Genomic DNA, 22182 nt, shown 5'->3' with positions numbered 1-22182 from the left:
GCTGTGGAGAACATCACTGGAGGCATGGAAACATGGCTATGACTGATGCAGATGTGTCTTAATGTACGTTACACCTAGTACACTTCTTCAGGATCAGATGTTACCTGAACAGACATCACCCCAATACACACACACACACACACACACACACACACACACACACACACACACACACACACACACACACACACACACACACACACACACACACACACACGTTAAAGACAATGAGAGACTATGGAAATAAAATTTATGAAAGCATTTTAGGTCACGTAATTATGCAGATTGTGACAGCATGTTGCGATTGTTTTTGTTTGTGAATGATATAGCAATTACATGATGATAGAATGTAATCAATTAGTTCTGGAAAATGGTTCTTAGGAGAACAAGTAGTAATGTCAATGCCAAAGTCTCTTGTTTACATGTTGCCAAGATTCTTTGATACCTATACTCTAGTTGATGTCTGCTATTTCAGTTACAGTATTGTAACTACTTGGAGGCTTGGCTATTTCAAATTCGATGGACTGTACTGACTATTGACGATACTACAATGATTACATATTTCATTATAGATCACAGCTGGAGACTTGTAAACACCCTTAGAAAGCACTCAAAGCACTCACTTAAAGGACTCCCTCTTTTTTCTGTACTTATTCAAAGCAAATAAAATCTAATTTTATTGGTCACATACAGATGTTAATGCGAGTGTAGCAAAATGCTTGTGCTTCTAGTTCTGAGAGTGCAGTAATATCTAACATGTAATCTAACAAATTTACAACGACTACCTTATCCCCTTACACACACATGTAAAGGGATGACCGACGGCCGTGTGTCATAGGCAAGATGCAATAGATGGTATAAAATATATCTTTATTTAACAAGGCAAGTCAGTTAAGAACAAATTCTTATTTACAGTGAAGGCCTAGGAACAGTGTGTTAACTGCCTTGTTCAGGGGCAGAATGACAGATTTTGACCTTCCCACCTTTCAGTTACTGGCCCAACGCTCTAACCACTAGGCTACCTGTCGTCAGTATATACAGTATATAAATATGAGATTGTCACACCCTGATCTGTTTCACCTGTCTTTGTGATTGTCTCCATCCCCATCCAGGTGTTGCCCATCTTCCCCATTATCCCCTGTGTATTTATACCTGTGTTCTCTGTTTGTCTGTTGCCGGTTCGTTTTGTTTCGTCAAGCCTACCAGCGGTTTTCCCTCTGCTCCTGTCTCTCAATTGTTCCTGTTTCCTAGTTTTCCCAGTGTTTGACCATTCTGCCCTGCCCTGCCCTGACCCTGAGCCTGCCTGCCGTCCTGTACCTTTGCCCCACCTATCTGGATTACCGACCTCTGCCTGCCCTTGACCTGCTTTTTGCCTGCCCCCGTTCGGTTAATAAACTGTCGGGTCTTACCTGAAACTTGATAGAGATGAGTAATGTACGAGATGTAAACATTATTAAAGTGGAATTATTTAAAGTAACTAGTGATACCTTTATTAAATAAATGCATTAAAGTGGCCAGTGATTTGAGTCTGTATGTTGGCAGCAACCTCTCTGTGATGGCTGTTTAACAGTCTGATAGCCTTAAGATAGAAGCTGTTTTTCAGCCTCTCGGTCCCAGCTTTGATGCACCTTTACAGACTTCACCTTCTGGATGATAGCAGGGTGAACAGGCGGTGGCTCGGGTGGTTGTTGTCCTTGATTATATTTTTGACCTTCCTGTGACATCGGGTGCTGTAGGTGTCCTGGAGGGCAGGTAGTTTGCCCCCAGTTGCGCAGACCGCACTACCCTTTGGAGAGCCTTGCAGTTGAGGGCGGTGCAGTTGCCGTTGAGGGCGGTGCAGTTGCCGTACCAGGCGGTAATACAGCCTGACAGGATGCTCTCATTTGTAAAAGTTTGTGAGGGTTTTAGGTGACAAGTCTAATTTTTTCAGCCTCCTGCGCCTTCTTCACCACACTGTCTGTGTGGGTGGACCATTTCAGTTTGTCCGTGATGTGTACGCCAAGGAACTTAAAACTTTCCACCCCCACTACTGTCCTGTCAATGTGGATAGGGCGGGGGTTCTTAAATTTGTTTAGCCTGGGACGTAAATGAGAAATTCTGTGTTTTCCTGGGACCCAAGCTTACAAAAACATGCAACTACAGTGGGGAGAACAAGTATTTGATACACTGCCGGTTTTGCAGGTTTTCCTACTTACAAAGCATGTAGAGGTCTTTAATTTTTATCATAGGTACACTTCAACTGTGAGAGACGGAATCTAAAACAAAAATCCAGAAAATCACATTGTATGATTTTTAAGTAATTAATTAGCATTTTATTGCATGACATAAGTATTTGATACATCAGAAAAGCAGAACTTAATATTTGGTACAGAAACCTTTGTTTGCAATTACAGAGATCATACGTTTCCTGTAGTTCTTGACCAGGTTTGCACACACTGCAGCAGGGATTTTGGCCCACTCCTTCATACAGACCTTCTCCAGATTCTTCAGGTTTCGGGGCTGTCGCTGGGCAATATGGACTTTCAGCTCCCTCCAAAGATTTTCTATTGGGTTCAGGTCTGGAGACTGGCTATTTTAAGGGTTCGATGCTTCTTATGGAGCCACTCCTTAGTTGCCCTGGCTGTGTGTTTTGGGTCGTTGTCATGCTGGAAGACCCAGCCACGACCCATCTTCAATGCTCTTACTGAGGGAAGGAGGTTGTTGGCCAAGATCTCGCAATACATGGCCCCATCCATCCTCCCCTCAATACGGTGCAGTCGTCCTGTCCCCTTGGCAGAAAAGCATCCCGAAAGAATGATGTTTCCACCTCCATGCTTCACGGTTGGGATGGTGTTCTTGGGGTTGTACTCATCCTTCTTCTTCCTCCAAACATGGCGAGTGGAGTTTAGACCAAAAAGCTCTATTTTTGTCTCATCAGACCACATGACCTTCTCCCATTCCTCCTCTGGATCATCCAGATGGTCATTGGCAAACTTCACACGGGCCTGGACATGCGCTGGCTTGAGCAGGGGGACCTTGCGTGCGCTGCAGGATTTTAATCCATGACGGCGTAGTGTGTTACTAATGGTTTTCTTTGAGACTGTGGTCCCAGCTCTCTTCAGGTCATTGACCAGGTCCTGCCGTGTAGTTCTGGGCTGATCCCTCACCTTCCTCATGATCATTGATGCCCCACGAGGTGAGATCTTGCATGGAGCCCCAGACCGAGGGTGATTCTTCCAATTTCTAATAATTGCACCAACAGTTGTTGCCTTCTCACCAAGCTGTTTGCCTATTGTCCTGTAGCCCATCCCAGCCGTGTGCAGGTCTACAATTTTATCCCTGATGTCCTTACACAGCTCTCTGGTCTTGGCCATTGTAGAGAGGTTGGAGTCTGTTTGATTGAGTGTGTGGACAGGTGTCTTTTATACAGGCAACGAGTTCAAACAGGTGCAGTTAATACAGGTAATGAGTGGAGAACAGGAGGGCTTCTTAAAGAAAAACTAACAGGTTGTACTCAATACTTACTGGTTGGTAGGTGATCAAATACTTATGTCATAGGCCTCCCGGGTGCCAGCTGTGCCATCAGAGTCCCTGGGTTCGCGCCCAGGCTCTGTCGTAACCGGCCACGACCGGGAGGTCCGTGGGGCGACGCACAATTGGCCTAGCGTCGCCCGGGTTATGGAGGGCTTGGTCGGTAGGGGTGTCCTTGTCTCATCGCGCACCAGCGACTCCTGTGGCGGGCTGGGCGCAGTGTACGCTAACCAAGGTGGCCAGGTGCACGGTGTTTCGTCCGGCGCATTGGTGCGGCTGGCTTCCGGGTTGGATGTGCGCTGTGTTAAGAAGCAGTGCGGCTTGGTTGGGTTGTGTATCGGAGGACGCATGACTTTCAACCTTCGTCTCTCCCGAGCCCGTACGGTGAGACAAGATAGTAGCTACTACAACAATTGGATACCACGAAATTGGGGAGAAAAAGGGGTAAAATTCACAAAAAATAAAAAAAATAAAAAATACTTATGTCATGCAATAAAATGCAAATTAATTACTTAAAAATCATACATTGTGATTTTTTGGATTTTTGTTTTAGATTCCGTCTCACAGTTGAAGTGTACCTATGATAAAAACATTATAGACCTCTACATGCTTTGTAAGTTGGAAAACCTGCAAAATTGGCAGTGTATCAAATACTTGTTCTCCCCACTGTATATGTAAATATCGGTACATTTCATTGCCCTTACGCCCATTAACACATGCAACACAGACAAATAACAATTAAATGAAATACCCATATAAATAGCTATTCATGTTTATTTGTCCCCATTAAAAACTGTAACATATCTGTCTAGGTTGGAAATGTTGCTGTTAAACTACATTAAATCATTTTTATTCTGAACTGGAATAAACTGATTGATCACATCACACAGATGTAGACCAGAAAACACACACACACACACACGCACGCACGCACGCACGCACGCACGCACGCACGCACGCACGCACGCACGCACACACACACACACACACACACACACACACACACACACACACACACACACACACACACACACACACACACACACACACACACACACACACACACACACACACACACACACACACACAGTCCTAATGATTGGTGTGTGACAGGTTGAAGTTTTCAGCAAGCAGGTCTATTCTGGGCTCCTTTTTTGACAGTTGAGAACCCTGACTCGCGGCAGGTATGTGGTGCCAAACTGCATCAGAACATCTTTCTCAGTCAGTTTCTCAGCCTCACAAAGCATCTTGCGTCAATCAGTGTATTCCAGTTGAGAATAAAAATGATTGCTTATATTTTAACAGCAACAGTTTTTTCCCATCTTCATCTGTACTGTTACTTAGGGTTGCACTATCAGTATCTAGATACAGTAGCTTGCTTTGGCTAATGTTAGCTAGCTAGCTATTGGCTGTGTACAAGGGGATTGTTTGAAAGAGAAACTCACATCGACTACTATGAGAGATGGTGCTCCCTTATGACAGAAGTGCCTTGCTAGCTGACTTAGTTTTCCACTGTCGAAGAACTGTTTCCTGAAGCATTCTGCCCTGTTCTGAAAGTATTCCCTGGGTTTAGCATCATGCTGTGGATTTTTGGTCAGGACCTGTCATTTTAATTTGTTCGTTTTAAAAGACACATTACTAAGCACTTCCATGCACAAAACACATTGTGGGCGCTCCTCGTTATTTCTCAAAGATTGTATTAAACCAAGAGAGAGAACCTCATCGCTGTATTTGCATTCCATGACAATGGAACTCAGTCCGAACTTGTGGCTAGCTTGAGTCCATTCGATGCTGAGTGGGAATGACAAGCCAGTGGCTGACAGCACATCATCTGCTGCTGAACAACAGCACTGCAGCGTATGAGTAGTGTTGTGATCTTCAATAAAACTGCCAAAAAAAGATCCGGTAAATCTTAAAGCACATGGTCATCTTCCACCCAGTCACGCAGCTGCCAAACTGATCAGAGACACTGCTGCCAAACTGAGCAGAGACACCGCTGTCAAACTGAACAGAGACACCGCTGTCAAACTGAGCAGAGACACTGCTGCCAAACTGATCAGAGACACCGCTGTCAAACTGATCAGAGACACCGCTGCCAAACTGATCAGAGACACCGCTGTCAAACTGATCAGAGACACTGCTGCCAAACTGAGCAGAGACACCGCTGTCAAACTGAGCAGAGACACCGCTGTCAAACTGAGCAGAGACACCGCTGTCAAACTGATTAGAGACACTGCTGCCAAACTGAGCAGAGACACCGCTGTCAAACTGAACAGAGACACCGCTGTCAAACTGAGCAGAGACACCGCTGCCAAACTGATCAGAGACACCGCTGCCAAACTGATCAGAGACACCGCTGTCAAACTGATCAGAGACACTGCTGCCAAACTGAGCAGAGACACCGCTGTCAAACTGAGCAGAGACACCGCTGTCAAACTGAGCAGAGACACCGCTGTCAAACTGATTAGAGACACTGCTGCCAAACTGATCAGAGACACCGCTGTCAAACTGAGCAGAGACACCGCTGTCAAACTGAGCAGAGACACCGCTGTCAAACTGAGCAGAGACACCGCTGTCAAACTGAGCAGAGACACCGCTGTCAAACTGATCAGAGACACCGCTGTCAAACTGATCAGAGACACCGCTGTCAAACTGATCAGAGACACCGCTGTCAAACTGATCAGAGACACTGCTGCCAAACTGATCAGAGACACCGCTGTCAAACTGATCAGAGACACCGCTGTCAAACTGATCAGAGACACCGCTGCCAAACTGATCAGAGACACCGCTGTCAAACTGATCAGAGACACCGCTGTCAAACTGATCAGACACTGCTGCCAAACTGATCAGAGACACCGCTGTCAAACTGATCAGAGACACTGCTGCCAAACTGAGCAGAGACACCGCTGTCAAACTGAGCAGAGACACTGCTGCCAAACTGATCAGAGACACCGCTGTCAAACTGATCAGAGACACTGCTGCCAAACTGAGCAGAGACACCGCTGTCAAACTGAACAGAGACACCGCTGTCAAACTGAGCAGAGACACTGCTGCCAAACTGATCAGAGACACCGCTGCCAAACTGATCAGAGACACCGCTGTCAAACTGATCAGAGACACTGCTGCCAAACTGACCAGAGACACCGCTGTCAAACTGAGCAGAGACACCGCTGTCAAACTGAGCAGAGACACCGCTGTCAAACTGATTAGAGACACTGCTGCCAAACTGATCAGAGACACCGCTGTCAAACTGAGCAGAGACACCGCTGTCAAACTGAGCAGAGACACCGCTGTCAAACTGAGCAGAGACACCGCTGTCAAACTGAGCAGAGACACCGCTGTCAAACTGATCAGAGACACCGCTGTCAAACTGATCAGAGACACCGCTGTCAAACTGATCAGAGACACCGCTGTCAAACTGATCAGAGACACCGCTGTCAAACTGATCAGAGACACTGCTGCCAAACTGATCAGAGACACCGCTGTCAAACTGATCAGAGACACCGCTGTCAAACTGATCAGAGACACCGCTGCCAAACTGATCAGAGACACCGCTGTCAAACTGATCAGAGACACCGCTGTCAAACTGATCAGACACTGCTGCCAAACTGATCAGAGACACCGCTGCCAAACTGATCAGACACCACTGTCAATCTGATCAGACACTGCTGCCAAACTGATCAGAGACACCGCTGTCAAACTGATCAGAGACACCGCTGTCAAACTGATCAGAGTCACTGCTGCCAAACTGATCAGAGACACTGCTGTCAAACTGAGCAGAGACACCGCTGTCAAACTGAGCCTAGACACCGCTGTCAAACTGATCAGAGACACCGCTGTCAAACTGATCAGAGACACCGCTGTCAAACTGATCAGAGACACCGCTGTCAAACTGAGCAGAGACACCGCTGTCAAACTGATCAGAGACACCGCTGTCAAACTGATCAGAGACACTGCTGTCAAACTGATCAGAGACACCGCTGGCAAGCTGATCAGACACCGCTGGCAAACTGATCAGACACCGCTGTCAAACTGATCAGACACTGCTGTCAAACTGAGCCGAGACACCGCTGTCAAACTGAGCAGAGACACAGCTGCCAAACTGACCAGAGACACAGCTGCTAAACTGACCAGAGACACCGCTGACAAACTGAGCAGAGACAACAACAGGGTAGGGAGTGTAGGAAAATATTCGACATCTAAGGAGGAGCATTGAATGATTTTTTTGTATGAAGCTGTACGTTTGGTACTGTAGAACTGGGCATACTGTATGGAAGATTTGTACAGAACATCTTCTGTATACTGTACGGAACACACTGTACAAAATATTTGTATTAGAGTAGGCTACAGCAGAGCCTTATATTGCTCGTAAGGCTCTGCTATTCAGGATAAATTGAATGCAGTGAGTCAGATGTTTCTGTGACAGCTCTCGATAAATGTCATGTTGGGGAACATGATGCACACAATTTCCATAAATTCCAAACCTTCCCATGAGTTCTAAGGAAGTTGTCACAACTCTTATCTTTCTTCCTATTCATTCCTTTGATCAATACCCCACTACTCCATCTAATAAATCCCCTATAGCATGATGCCCATACACTCTTAGAAGAAAGGGTTCAAAAAGGGGTTCTTTGCGTGTTGAGTGTTAGGGTTCTACCAAGAACCACTTTGATCAGAATTACCCTTTTTGAAAGAAGGGTGTCCTTTGTAAGGAAAATGGTTCTATTTTCATAAATACACAGAAAAAATATATAAATGCAAAATGTAAAGTGTTGGTCCCATGCTGGAATAAAAGATCTCAGAAATCTTCCATTTGCACAAAAAGCTTACCATAAGCCGCCTCCAACATCATTTTAGAGAATTTGTCAGTACGTCCAACTGGGCAGGCATGGGCAGGCATAACCTACGGACAACAAACACAATTGCATTTTATCGATGGCAATTTGAAAGCAATTTGAGATACCATGACGAGATCCTAAGGGCCATTGTCGTGCCATTCATCCGCCGCCATCACCTCATGTTTCAGCATGATAATGCACGGCCCCATGTCACAAGGATCTGCTACAGGATCATTGCATCCTGCAGCACAAACTCCAAACAGTTCTGGGACACTGTAAAGTCCATGCAGAACAAGAGAACCTCCTCCCAGCTGCCCATAAATCCACTATAATTGAGAATTTCAAGAAGTATTTCTCTACGGCTGGCCATGCTTTCCACCTGGCTACCCCTACCCCGGTCAACTACCCGGCACCCCCCACAGCAACTCGCCCAAGCTTCCCCCTTTTCTCCTTCACCCAAGTCCAGATAGCTGATGTTCTGAAAGAGCTGCAAAATCTGGACCCCAACAAATCAGTCGGGCTAGACAATCTGGACCCTCTCTTTCTAAAATGATCTGCCGAAATTGTTGCAACAACTATTACTAGCCTGTTCAACCTCTCTTTCGTATTGTCTGAGATTCCCAAAGATTGGAAAGCTGCCGCGGTCATCCCCCTCATCAAAGGGGGTGACACTCTAGACCCAGACTGCTACAGACCTATATCTATCCTACCTTGTCTTTCTAAGGTCTTCGAAAGCCAAGTTAACAAACAGATTACCGACCATTTAGAATCCCACCGCCACGCTCAAGGTCCTAAATGATATCATAACCACCATCAATAAGAGACATTAAGAGCCGTAGTCATTGACCTGGTCAAGGCCTTTGACTCTGTCAATCACCACATTCTTATCGGCAGACTAAACAGCCTTGGTTTCTCAAATGACTGCCTCACCTGGTTCACCAACTACTTCTCTGATAGAGTTCAGTGTGTCAAATCGGAGGGCATGTTGTCTGGACCTCTGGCAGTCTCTATGGGGGTGCCACAGGGTTCAATTCTCAGGCCAACTCTCTTCTCTATATACATCAATGATGTCGCTCTTGCTGCTGGTGATTCTCTGATCCACCTCTACGCAGACGACACCATACTGAATACTTCTGGCCCCTCTTTGGACACTGTGTTAACTAACCACCAGATGAGCTTCAATGCAATACAACTCTCCTTCCATTGCCTCCAACTACTCTTAAATGCAAGTAAAACTAAATGCATGCTCTTCAACCGATTGCTGCCCGCACCAGCCTCACTACTCTGGACGGTTCTGACTTAGAATATGTGGACAACTATAAAAACCTAGGTGTCTGGTTAGACTGTAAACTATCCTTCCAGACTCACATTAAGCATCTCCAATCCAAAATTAAATCTAGAATTGGCTTCCTATTTTGCAACAAAGCATCCTTCACTTATGCTGCCAAATATACCCTCGTAAAACTGACCATCCTACCGATCCTCGACTTCGGCAATGTCATTTACAAAATAGCCTCCAACACTCTACTCAACAAATTGGATGCAGTCTATCACAGTGCCATCTGTTTTATCAACAAAGCCCCACATACTACCCACCATTGCGACCTGTATGCTCTCGTTGGCTGGCCCTCGCTTCATACTCGTCGCCAAACCCACTCACTCCAGGTCATCTACAAGTCTCTGCTAGGTAAAGCCTTGCCTTATCTCAGCTCACTGGTCACCATAGCAGCACCCACCCATAGCACGCGCTCCAGCAGGTATATATCACTAGTCATCCCCAAAACCAATTCCTCCTTTGGCATCCTTTCCTTCCAGTTCTCTGCTGCCAATGACTGGAACGAACTGCAAAAATCACTGAAGCTGGAGACTCATATCTCCCTCACTAGCTTTAAGCACCAGCTGTCAGAGTAGCTCACAGATCACTGGACCTGTACATAGCCCATCTGTAAATAGCCCATCCAACTACCTCATCCCCATACTGTATTTATTTATGTATTTATCTTGCTCCTTTGCACCCCAGTATCTCTACTTGCACATTCATCTTCTGCACATCAATCGCTCAAGTGTTTAATTGGTATATTGTAATTACTTTGCCACCATGGCCTATTTATTGCCTTACCTGCCTTATTTAAAAAAAAAATTATTTCTATATTTTTTTATTTTTATTTTAGCCCCTTTTCTCCCCAATTTCGTGGTATCCAATTGTTAGTAATTACTATCTTGTCTCATCTCTACAACTCCCGTACGGGCTCGGGAGAGACGAAGGTCGAAAGCCATGAGTCCTCCGAAACACAACCCAACCAAGCCGCACTGCTTCTTAACATAGCGTGCATCCAACCTGGAAGCCAGCCGCACCAATGTGTCAGAGGAAACACCGTGCACCTGGCGACCTTGGTTAGCGTGCACTGTGCCCGGCCCGCCACAGGAGTCGCTGGTGCGCAATGAGACAAGGATATCCCTACCGGCCAAACCCTCCCCCTCCCGGTCGCGGCCGGCTGCGACAGAGCCTGGGTGCGAACCCAGAGTCTCTGGTGGCATAGCTAGCGCTGCGATGCAGTGCTCTAGATTACCTACCTTGGCTTACCTTATTTGCACACAATGTATATAGACTTTTATACTGTATGTTTATTCCATGTGTAACTGTGTTGTTGTATGTGTCGAACTGTTTTGCTTTATTTTTTGCCAGGTCGCAGTTGTAAATGAGAACTTGTTCTCAACGAACCTACCTGATTAAATAAAGGTGAAAAAAACAAACATGTTTTTAAATCTGTACACAATTCCTGGAAGCTGAACATTTCCTAGTTATTCCATTGTCTGCATACTCACCAGACATATCACCAACTGAGCATGTTTGGGATGCTCTGGATCTACCTGTCCGTCAACGTGTTCCATTTCCTGCCAGTATCCTCAACTTCGCAAAGCCATTGAAGAGGATTGCGACAACACTCCACAGGCCACAATCAACAGCCAGATCAACTCTATGTGAAGGAGATGTGTCGCGCTGTTTAAGGCAAATAGTGGTCACACCTGATACTGACTGGTTTTCTGATCCACTCCCCTACCTTTTTTTATTCCCAGTCATATGAAATCCATAGATTAGGACCTAATTTATTTATTTTAATTGACTGATGTTCTTAACTGTAACTCAGTCAAATCTTTCAAATAGTTGAATGTTGCGTTTATATTTTTATTCAGAATACTTACATTTTAAAGGCTAATAAGGCCGGTGGAACCTTTCATAGAGGGTTCTAGGAAGAACCCTCCAAATAAGTTTTCTGCCCCTCCCAAAATATAGAATTTGTAGATAATTGGCCCTCTTTCTGGGACTCACCCACAAACAGGAACAAGCCTAGCCTGCTGAGGAGTGACGGACTCCATCCCAGCTGGATGGGTGCTCTCATCTTATCTATGAACATAGACAGGGCTCTAACTCCGCTAGCTCCACAATGGGATAGGGTGCAGGCCAGGCAGCAGGCTGTTAGCCACCCTGCCAGCTTAGTGGAGTCTACCACTAAACAGTGTAGTCAGCTCAGCTTTCCCCATTGAGACCGTGTCTGTGCCTCGATCTAGGTTGGGAAAAACTTAACATGGCGGTGTTCGCCTTAGCAATCTCACTGGAATAATGACTGCCTCCATTCCTGTCATTATTGAAAGAGATTGTGATATCTCACATCTCAAAATAGGGCTACTCAATGTTACATCCCTCACTTCCAAGGCAGTTAGTCAATGAACTAATCACTGATCATAATCTTGATGTGATTGGACTGAAACATGGCTTAATCCTGATTAATTTACTAAAATGTTAAATGAGGCCTCTCCTCCTGGTTACACAAGTGACCATATCCCTCGCGCATCCCGCAAAGGCGGAGGACGTATTGCTAACATTTATGATAGCAAATTTCAATTTACAAAATAAAAGACAGCATTTTTGTCTTTTGAGCTTCTAGTCATGAAATCTATGCAGCCTACTCAATCACTTTTATAGCTACTGCTTATCGGCCTCCTAGGCCGTATACAGCGTTCCTCACTGAGTTCACTGAATTCCTATCGGACCTTGTAGTAATAGCAGATAATATTCTAATTTTTGGTGACTTTAATATTCACATGGAAAAGTCCACAGACCCACTCCAAAAGGCTTGCGGAGCCATCATCGACTCAGTGGGTTTTGTCCAACATGCCTCCGGACCTACTCACTGCCACAGTCATACTCTGGACCTAGTTTTGTCTCTTGGAATAAATATTGTGGATCTTAATGTTTTTCCTCATTATCCTGGACTATCGGACCACCATTTTATTACATTTGCAATCGCAACAAATAATCTGCTCAGACCCCAAACAAGGATCATCAAAAGCTATAAATTCTCAGACAACCCAAAGATTCCTAGATGACCTTCAAGACTCCCTCCACCTACCTAAGGATGCCAGAGTACAAAAATTGGTTAACCACCTAACTGAGGAACTAAATTTAACCTTGCGTAATACCCTAGATGCAGTCGCTACCCTTAAAACAAAAAACATTTGTCATAAGAAACTAGCTCCCTGGTATACAGAAAATACCCGAGCCCTGAATCAAGCTTCCAAAAAATTGGAACGGAAATGACGCCACACCAAACTAGAAGTCTTCAGACTAGCTTGGAAAGACAGTCCCGTACAGTATCAAAGAGCCCTCAATGATGCTTGATCATCCTATTTTTTCAACTTAATTGAGGAGAATAAGAACAATCCAAAATGTATTTTTGATACTGACGCAAAGCTAACTAAAAAGCAGTATTCCCCAAGAGAGGATGGCTTTAACTTCAGCAGTGATAAATTCATTAACTTCTTTGATGAAAAGACTCCTTGCTGTTCCCAGTCCACCTGGACATGCTGCTGTTCCAGTTTCAACTGTTCTGCCTGCGGCTTTGGAACCCTGACCTGTTCACCGGACGTGCTATCTTGTCCCGGACCTGCTGTTTTGGACTCTGTCTCTAACTCTGAGTGATCGCTATGAAAAGCCAACTGACATCTACTCCTGAGGTGCTGACCTGTTGCACCCTCTACAACCACTGTGATTATTATTATCTGACCCTGCTGGTCATCTATGAACATTTGAACATCTTGGCCATGTTCTGTTATAATCTCCACCCAGCACAGCGAGAAGAGGACTGGCCACCCCTCATAGCCTGGTTCCTCTCTAGGTTTCTGCCAAGGTTCTGGCCTTTCTAGGGAGTTTTTCCTAACCACTGTGCTTCTACACCTGCATTGCTTGCTGTTTGGGGTTTTAGGCTGGGTTTCTGTATAGTACTTTGTGCTGATGTAAAACGGGCTTTTGTTTGAATTTGATTGATTCTCGGTAGAACACTTTCATAGAGGATTCTATGCATAACTGTTCATAGAGGGTTCTATATAGAACACTCTGCAAAGGGTTCTACCCAGCACCAAAAAGGGTTCCCCTATGGGGACAAACAGAAGAATCCTGTATGGTTCTTCTACTTAGCACCTTTTTTCCCCGAAGAGTGTAAATGCAGGGGACTTCACCTCGCCATCCCCTGTGGCCATATCTATTCGTTTATCACAGGAGGAGGGACCCACAGTCCCAAAGACTTTCTGGCTCCTGCAATTCCACTGTTCATTAAATTATGATGTCTAAACTTTGTTATGTAAGGGCTATGTCTATGGGGAATATATGGCACTGTGCAAAGAAATGCACCCATTATTGATTTCCATCCCTGCTTACCTTTTTGCAAACAAAGGAAATACATGTACTATACTTCTAAATAGTTATGGATGATACTCTGTCTGTTTCACAAATGGCACCCAATTCCCTATATAGTGCACTACTTTTAACCAGAGCCATATAGACTCTAGTCAAAAGTAGTGCATTAGGTAGGGAAGAGGGTACAATTTGGGATGTAGCATCTGTCTCCTCCCCGCCCCCAGTCATCCCATTCCAGGCACTCTGATTTGTATTCATTTTCTTGGTTCCTCAGCATGAAGGGTAGTTGGCTGTTGCAGTCTGATAGAGGAATAACATAGCAGCCCATGCTCTGTCATCTCTCCCTGGCAGTCTTTACAGTGAGCAGAGCCCTGTCTCTTATTGCCTCTCTCTCTGCTAGCTGCCCTCATGGAGCTCCATAAATCAGACAGCAGGCAGGGGCCTCTCTCTCTCTCTCTCTCTCTCTCTCTCTCTCTCTCTCTCTCTCTCTGATTACAGTCTGTAGGGTAGGTGTAGCGTGCTGAAGAAGGAGCTCAATTTAATTAGCTTGCCCAGGTAGGCATATGTAGCATACAGTCCTCTGGACAAGGCAAGGGCTCCTAGAACAAAGTTAAGAAAGGTAATAAGAAAGAAGAATGGGTTCCTTTCCTTTTGGATACTGGAGAGGAAGGGGGTGCACTCAGATAAGAGTAATTGGATTGCTATAGGAGCGGTCTGCACCTCGGGTTGGGGCGAGAGCTGATAACAAATGGCTAAGGGTGCCAGAAAGAGCCAGGCGGGGCTGGAGCTGAAGCTGTGAAGTACTTTTGGCCTCAACGGGCTTAAGTCAGAAGTAGTGCACTATATAGGGAATAGGATGCCATTCCAGTTTTAACCCAAGGCTCCAGCTTCCTGTAAACAAACCTAAACTGCAGCTCATTTAGCAAAGTGGATGGTTGCCTTTAATAGCAGGAGCCTACAGAACTCCCTGCTCTCTGTCACAGTCGGGTTCTAATAAAGCAGTGATGCCAAATTTTCCTCGATTGACATTTTGTTCCAGTGCGATAGTCTAATAAACAGAGGACACAAATATGTCACTACATTACACAGCATAATGACTGTTTTTACCATGCCACGGGGACATCACTGATTCTCCAAAACAAATTAAGCCTGTGTAGAAGTTAACATTATGGTCAAGTGCATACAAACGGAAATAGGATGGCACATTCTGTCTTAATTATGATGCCCATCTGAATGAAAAGTGGATCATATTTATTACTGTTCTCTTATTAATATTAATGCAGACAACACAAATCACACGGGCAAGATAGTACATTATGTTCTCTCTCCTGGGAGTATGAAGGGTGTTAGAACAGTAGAACACTAATACATTATGTTCTCTCTCCTGGGAGTATGAAGGGTGTTAGAACAGTAGAACACTAATACATTATGTTCTCTCTCCTGGGAGTATGAAGGGTGTTAGAACAGTAGAACACTAATACATTATGTTCTCTCTCCTGGGAGTATGAAGGGTGTTAGAACAGTAGAACACTAATACATTATGTTCTCTCTCCTGGGAGTATGAAGGGTGTTAGAACAGTAGAACACTAATACATTATGTTCTCTCTCCTGGGAGTATGAAGGGTGTTAGAACAGTAGAACACTAATACATTATGTTCTCTCTCCTGGGACTATGAAGGGTGTTAGAACAGTAGAACACTAATACATTATGCTGAATCATATACTATAGCTGCAGCTACTCATTCCTCCTGTTTATTATCATATAGAAGAACTTTCAGAAGTTTGCCCTCACATACAACATTATTCTAGAGATATCCATTATTTTAGGCTCACAATGAGAAGAGTACAATTCCGGAAACAAAAAGGACTGATATAGATTAAAAGGGAAATTTAACAAGGTTTAGGAGTTGATCTTCCCGCCAACGTTTCCTAATTGAATTCACCGACTCTCCAATAGAGCGATAACCCTGGTGGCATCAGATAAGTCAACACTGAACACATCCATCTCGGGAAGCAGTGATGGATCATGGATGACCAGTGCTGCTGCGTGATCTCTGTGTTAATCTCCTGAGGCTGAGAGGAGAAGCTGTCTCAAATCTCAACTGGGATTTATGGAGCCCCATATGTTCTGAAAAAGCCGCTCAGTCAAGCTCCCTTGAGACTGAATCATGAGAGACAAGAGAAGGCATGATACACACTCATAATGGGTCAGATTTCAGTAGGGCTTGCCCACTGGGCAAAAACGGGTTGAAATAACATTGTTTCCATGTCATTTCAACCTCAAAATTAAATGTGATGACGTTGAATCAACGTTCAAAAACTGATTCAATTTGAAAAAAAATCAGCGTAAAGGAATTCATGTTGAATTCATGTTAGTTTACAACCCAGCCAAATGCAAATCAAAAGTAGACGTTGAACTGACGTCTGTGCCCAGTGGGTGGTCATTTGCACATTCAACTATCTATTTTGAGGTTAAACTAAAAATCTCTTGAGCTGCTCATGAGACCAAACTGTTAGTGTGTCTCCTTTCCTAATGAATCCAGAACATCCTCCTCCTCCTCTCCTCTTAACATTATACTCTTAGAAAAAAGGGTTCCAAAAACGTTCTTCAGCTGTCCCCATAGGGGAACCCTTTTCGGTTCCAGGTAGAACTATTTGGGGTTCCATGTTGAACCCTCTGTGTAAAAGGTTCTACATGGAACTCAAAAGGGTTCTACCTAGAACTAAAAAGGGTTCTTCAAAGGGTTCACATATGGGGACAGCCGAAGAACCCTTTTAGGTTCTAGATAGCATCATTTGAGTGTAGATGGGAAATTGCAGTTAATTTTTTTCAGAAACTTTCTCAATCCCCCAAATAAGTCTAGAAGTTGGTTACTGACTATGGATTTGTTTTGTGTTGAAAAGGGCTCTTTTCAATTGAGAATGTCTTGGGTTGCAAAATATGTACTGTAAAAAGGGGTTAGTGAATGCAGAGAGCTTTTCTTCTGGATCCCCAAATATAAGTTGTTATAATCTACATGGCTCCGTTACTAATTGAATAATCTAAATGAGCTTTTCCTATATTTGATCATTTTATAGTGTTTTATTACTTTAGTCTGCATGTAACATAGTCATGGACTTTCTTCTCATTTACCGCGCAAAGCCCACAAGGCCAAAACTAGAACTTTTGTCCATATAACTACACAGCTCATCTCTGTTTGATTCATTTTCTCACAAGAGGACTTCATCTACACATGACAAATGTAGTCCCACTCCCTGGCACCCTCAGTGGCAGATAGAAATGATTCTCACAATGATTCATTGGTAGAAATCTGTCCACCAGAAACACTGCCCTGTGATGTGCCCTCCCAATTCACTCAGTCAGTCAAGCAATAGACATACAGTAGCACACATCACAATAACGTCGGATAGAGGGAAATGTCATGGTCACATAACATTCCTAGGTTTGCAAAGGGAGGGTATAGTACTGGAAACTTTAGCAGTTTACCAGTAAACAACCAGAATTTTGGTAACATTCAAGTTTACATTTAAAAAAAACATTGAGTGGCCTTTTTGTGTGGCCGTATCACATGTAAAATATATAAAATAATACATTAAGATTATTATTTTTTTAAATTAAAAAAAATATATATTTATATTTTTTTTATTTCACCTTTATTTAACCAGGTAGGCTAGTTGAGAACAAGTTCTCATTTGCAACTGCGACCTGGCCAAGATAAAGCAAAGCAGTGTGAACAGACAACAACACAGAGTTACACATGGAGTAAACAATAAACAAGTCAATAACATAGTAGAAGAAAAAAAATCTACTGTATATACATTGTGTGCAAAAGGCATGAAGAGGTAGGCAATAAATAGGCCATAAGAGCGAATAATTACAATTTAGCAGATTAACACTGGAGTGATAAATGATCAGATGATCATGTGCAGGTAGAGATACTGGTGTGCAAAAGAGCAGAAAAGTAAATAAAATAAAAACAGAGGTAGGTAAATTGGGTGGGCTATATACCGATGGACTATGTACAGCTGCAGCGATCGGTTAGCTGCTCAGATAGCAGATGTTTAAAGTTGGTGAGGGAGATAAAAGTCTCCATCTTCAGAGATTTTCGCAATTCGTTCCAGTCACAGGCAGCAGAGAACTGGAAGGAAAGGCGGCCAAATGAGGTTTTGGCTTTAGATATGATGAGTGAGATACACCTGCTGGAGCGCGTGCTACGGGTGGGTGTTGCCATCGTGACCAGTGAACTGAGATAAGGCGGAGCTTTACCTAGCATAGACTTGTAGATGACCTGGAGCCAGTGGGTCTGGCGATGAACATGTAGCGAGGGCCAGCCGACTAGAGCATACAGGTCGCAGTGGTGGGTGGTATAAGGTGCTTTAGTAACAAATCGGATGGCACTGTGATAAACTGCATCCAGTTTGCTGAGTAGAGTATTGGAAGATATTTTGTAGATGACATCGCCGAGGTCGGAACCATCCAGGGTGGTGATGCTAGTCGGGCGTGCGGGTGCAGGCAGCGAACGGTTGAAAAGCATGCATTTGGTTCTACTAGCGTTTAAGAGCAGTTGGAGGCCACGGAAGGAGTGTTGTAGGCATTGAAGCTTGTTTGGAGGTTAGATAGCACAGTGTCCAAGGAAGGGCCAGAAGTATACAGAATGGTGTCGTCTGCGTAGAGGTGGATCAGGGAATCGCCCGCAACAAGAGCAACATCATTGATATATACAGAGAAAAGAGTCGGCCTGAGAATTGAACCCTGTGGTACCCCGCATAGAGACTGCCAGTGGACCGGACAACATGCCCTCCGATTTGACACACTGAACTCTGTCTGCAAAGTAGTTGGTGAACCAGGCAAGGCAGTCATTAGAAAAACCGAGGCTACTGAGTCTGACGATAAGAATATGGTGATTGACAGAGTCGAAAGCCTTGGCAGGTCGATGAAGACGGCTGCACAGTACTGTCTTTTATCGATGCCGGTTATGATATCGTTTAGTACCTTGAGCATGGCTGAGATGCACCCGTGACCGGCTCGGAAACCGGATTGCACAGCGGAGAAGGTACGGTGGGATTCGAGATGGTCAGTGATCTGTTTGTTGACTTGGCTTTCGAAGACCTTAGATAGGCAGGGCAGGATGGATATAGGTCTGCAACAGTTTGGGTCCAGGGTGTCTCCCCCTTTGAAGAGGGGGATGACCGCGGCAGCTTTCCAATCCTTGGGGATCTCAGATGATACGAAAGAGAGGTTGAACAGGCTGGTAATAGGGGTTGCGACAATGGCGGCGGACAGTTTCAGAAATAGAGGGTCCAGATTGTCAAGCCCAGCTGATTTGTATGGGTCCAGGTTTTGCAGCTCTTTCAGAACATCAGCTATCTGGATTTGGGTAAAGGAGAAGCTGGGGAGGCGTGGGCGAGTAGCTGCGGGGGGGGGGCGGAGCTGTTGGCCCGAGGTTGGAGTAGCCAGGAGGAAGGCATGGCCAGCCGTTGAGAAATGCTTGTTGAAGTTTTCGATTATCACGGATTTATCGTGAATGACAAAGCTGTAAAACATTATCCTAAATATAAACCCTCAACTTGGTGAATACCATTGGTGTTTAATATGAGGGTTTCAGTATGAAATATCCATACTGTTTTTTACACATTTTTATTTATTTTCCTATGTCAATATGTCAATATTTCTGGTGGCAGTTGTGAAAAAAGTCAATAGTTGGAAGAGTTTCAGAGTTAATTGAAAATAATGCCATTGATGCTTTTTTCATTAATTTGTATTTTTTCTCTTGAACTATATGGTCATTCCACTAGAAACTAATGGACAATATGGACACATGTAAAAAAATAATACTATATATGAATACATTATGTTATTCAAGTATAAATGACCAAAGTTACCATAGGGAACCATTTAATAGCATCGATGTGGTCATGTTGAGTCCTTAGACATTCCATTGGTAATGATAGTTTGTTGTCATTGACACATTGTCACTGTCACTACTACCACTCTCCAAAACAAGGAAGCAAAAATAATTAGAACATCTTTCCAACCTTTGACCTCCATATCATAATGTAACAACAGGACAAATACAAATCAATAAAGGTTAACCCTCTCAGGGTACTCAGGGTTAAGATTAACATAAACACAGAGAAATCCCAATATCCATCTCAGACCTGGCCGGATGAATGAAAGGGGTTGGTGAGCTATTTGGAAAGAAACAGTGAAGAAGCGAGGGGGAAGGAGGGGGGGGGGGGGTGCTGAAGCACGGGGCTGAGTCCTCAGCACTGATCAGAGCTGCATGATGCAGACAGACTAGGAGAAGGAGGGAGGGAGGGAGGAGGAGGAGAGGAAGGAGGAGCGAACAGTGGAACATATTGGCTGAGGCTCGCAGCTCTCAGTCTTTCCTCTGTGCTTGGCAGAGCTGCTTCTCTATTTCTCTCTGCTCTCTCTATTTCGCTGACAAAAACACACGCAGGTAGGAGGGCTCACCCCCTCAAACTCTCCCTGCCTGCACCATGCTGCCCTGGAAAAGAAGTAAGTTTGTTCTGGTGCAGGATGAGGCCAAGACCAAGCCTAAGAGACTGATAGCTGGGCTGACCTACCAGTCCATCCTCTCCTCCCTGATGCGCTCCTGTCCCGACCTGCTCCCAGACTCGACCACTTTTGACTGGCTGGGCTCCATCTTCCAGACCAAGAGGCAGAAGGTGGAACTCAACAAGGAGGAGCCCACCTACACCGTACGTTACCTGGGGAGCATTGTCACCATCACGGCTAAAGGAGGAGGCTGTACACAGGACCCAGTGGCTAAGATCTGGCAAAGGAGTAACTACGGAGAGCATAGCGTCAAGATGAGATTAACCGTGGGAGCTCAGGGCATCCAGATGGGCACCGACAAGACGGGCAAGAAGAAACCCACCCACCTCTACTCTCTGAACCGGATCACCTACTGCACAGCTGACCCCTGCCGACCCAAGATCCTAGCCTGGATCTACAGACATCAAGTCAAGAACAAGGCTGTGGTTCTCAGGTGCCATGCCGTTCTAGTCAGCAAGTCGGAGAAGGCCAGGGCCATAGCACACAGTCTTTACCAGACGTCCACCTCAGCCTTCAGTGAGTTCAAGCGGCTGAAGAAGCAGAGTGATTTCAGGCACTGCCAACAGCAGCTGCTGGGGGAGGACATGGTGCCGTTGATGCCCCTGAGGAGGCTGCTCAATGGACAGTGCCACTACCGGCCACCTGCCGACAGCCCTGGAGGCCCCAGTACCACCGGTCTCTGCTCCATCGCAGAGGAGGAAGAAGAGGAGGAGGAGGAAGAGGAGGAAGAGGTGGAGGATGAAAGGGAGGTGGAGGAAGAGGGGTACGAGGCGGATGAGGAAACTCTATCGGACACTGACCTAACTCATTCATATGGGTCATGTGAGATGAACCTAGGGGACATATTTGACGGACAGGACGAGTGTTATATCAACATCAACATAAACATCAGCGACAGCAACAACAACACACTGACATTTGTCAGCTCTCTAGTGTGATAGGACAGAACATGGACATGGATATCATATCACATCATCACAGAGCCACATTCCTTCTCTTCTCCTTCACTGCCTGGCCCCTTTCTATCACAGGTTATATCCTGCTTTATCACAGTGTGAAGAGGATACATTCTGTCTGTCAGGAAACTTCTTCCCCACTGCTCTTTTGGGTCAAGGAAGAAAGAAAATGTATGTTTGGGAAAGGATTTATTTTTCCAGATGGCTCAGACAGACATTGGCTTGACAATTTCAGTTGACTATAGCAATTTTGTGAGAGTATTTACAAAGAGGGCTGCGAGAAAGTGATAATAGCACAATGTAAAGGGAATAATCTAAGAGAACTAGCACTGACTGAGCTCCTCATAATATTGCCATGCCAGGTGTACACAGCACCCTAAACCCAAGGTGTGTTAACTTCTGTTTTCCTTGATATTTTGTAAGTACAGTAACATTAATGTTTGTTGCCATGATTTTCGATTAACTTGTACTTTTTTCAGAGGTTATTTGTATGAAAAATATGTATACTTTCTACTAAGACAATCTGTATAATGTAATTTTCCACACTTGACCTTTCTGAGTGCATGTAACCCTGAGGAGAAGTTTAATAAAATGTTACTACAG

The 22182-nt window shown here is 44.7% G+C and overlaps 1 protein-coding gene across 1 annotated transcript; it reads left to right on the top strand.

Moving 5' to 3' along the window:
- The first annotated feature begins 20466 nt into the window (after nt 1-20466).
- On the top strand, nt 20467-21895 carry LOC139417355 (protein FAM43B-like). The gene has a single exon (XM_071166626.1). The coding sequence runs from the start codon at nt 20545-20547 to the stop codon at nt 21559-21561; it is 1017 nt and encodes a 338-aa protein (XP_071022727.1). The 5' UTR covers nt 20467-20544; the 3' UTR covers nt 21562-21895.
- The last annotated feature ends 287 nt before the right edge of the window (nt 21896-22182 follow it).

This window comes from Oncorhynchus clarkii, chromosome 9, assembly GCF_045791955.1.
Source record: "Oncorhynchus clarkii lewisi isolate Uvic-CL-2024 chromosome 9, UVic_Ocla_1.0, whole genome shotgun sequence".
NCBI classification, from domain to species: domain Eukaryota; kingdom Metazoa; phylum Chordata; class Actinopteri; order Salmoniformes; family Salmonidae; genus Oncorhynchus; species Oncorhynchus clarkii.
This window is presented reverse-complemented; position numbering and strand designations above follow the sequence as displayed.

What these genes read in the sequence shown, in the direction of transcription:
- LOC139417355 (XM_071166626.1), top strand. Translation starts at nt 20,545, where the DNA reads ATGCTGCCCTGGAAAAGAAGTAAGTTTGTTCTGGTGCAGGATGAGGCC.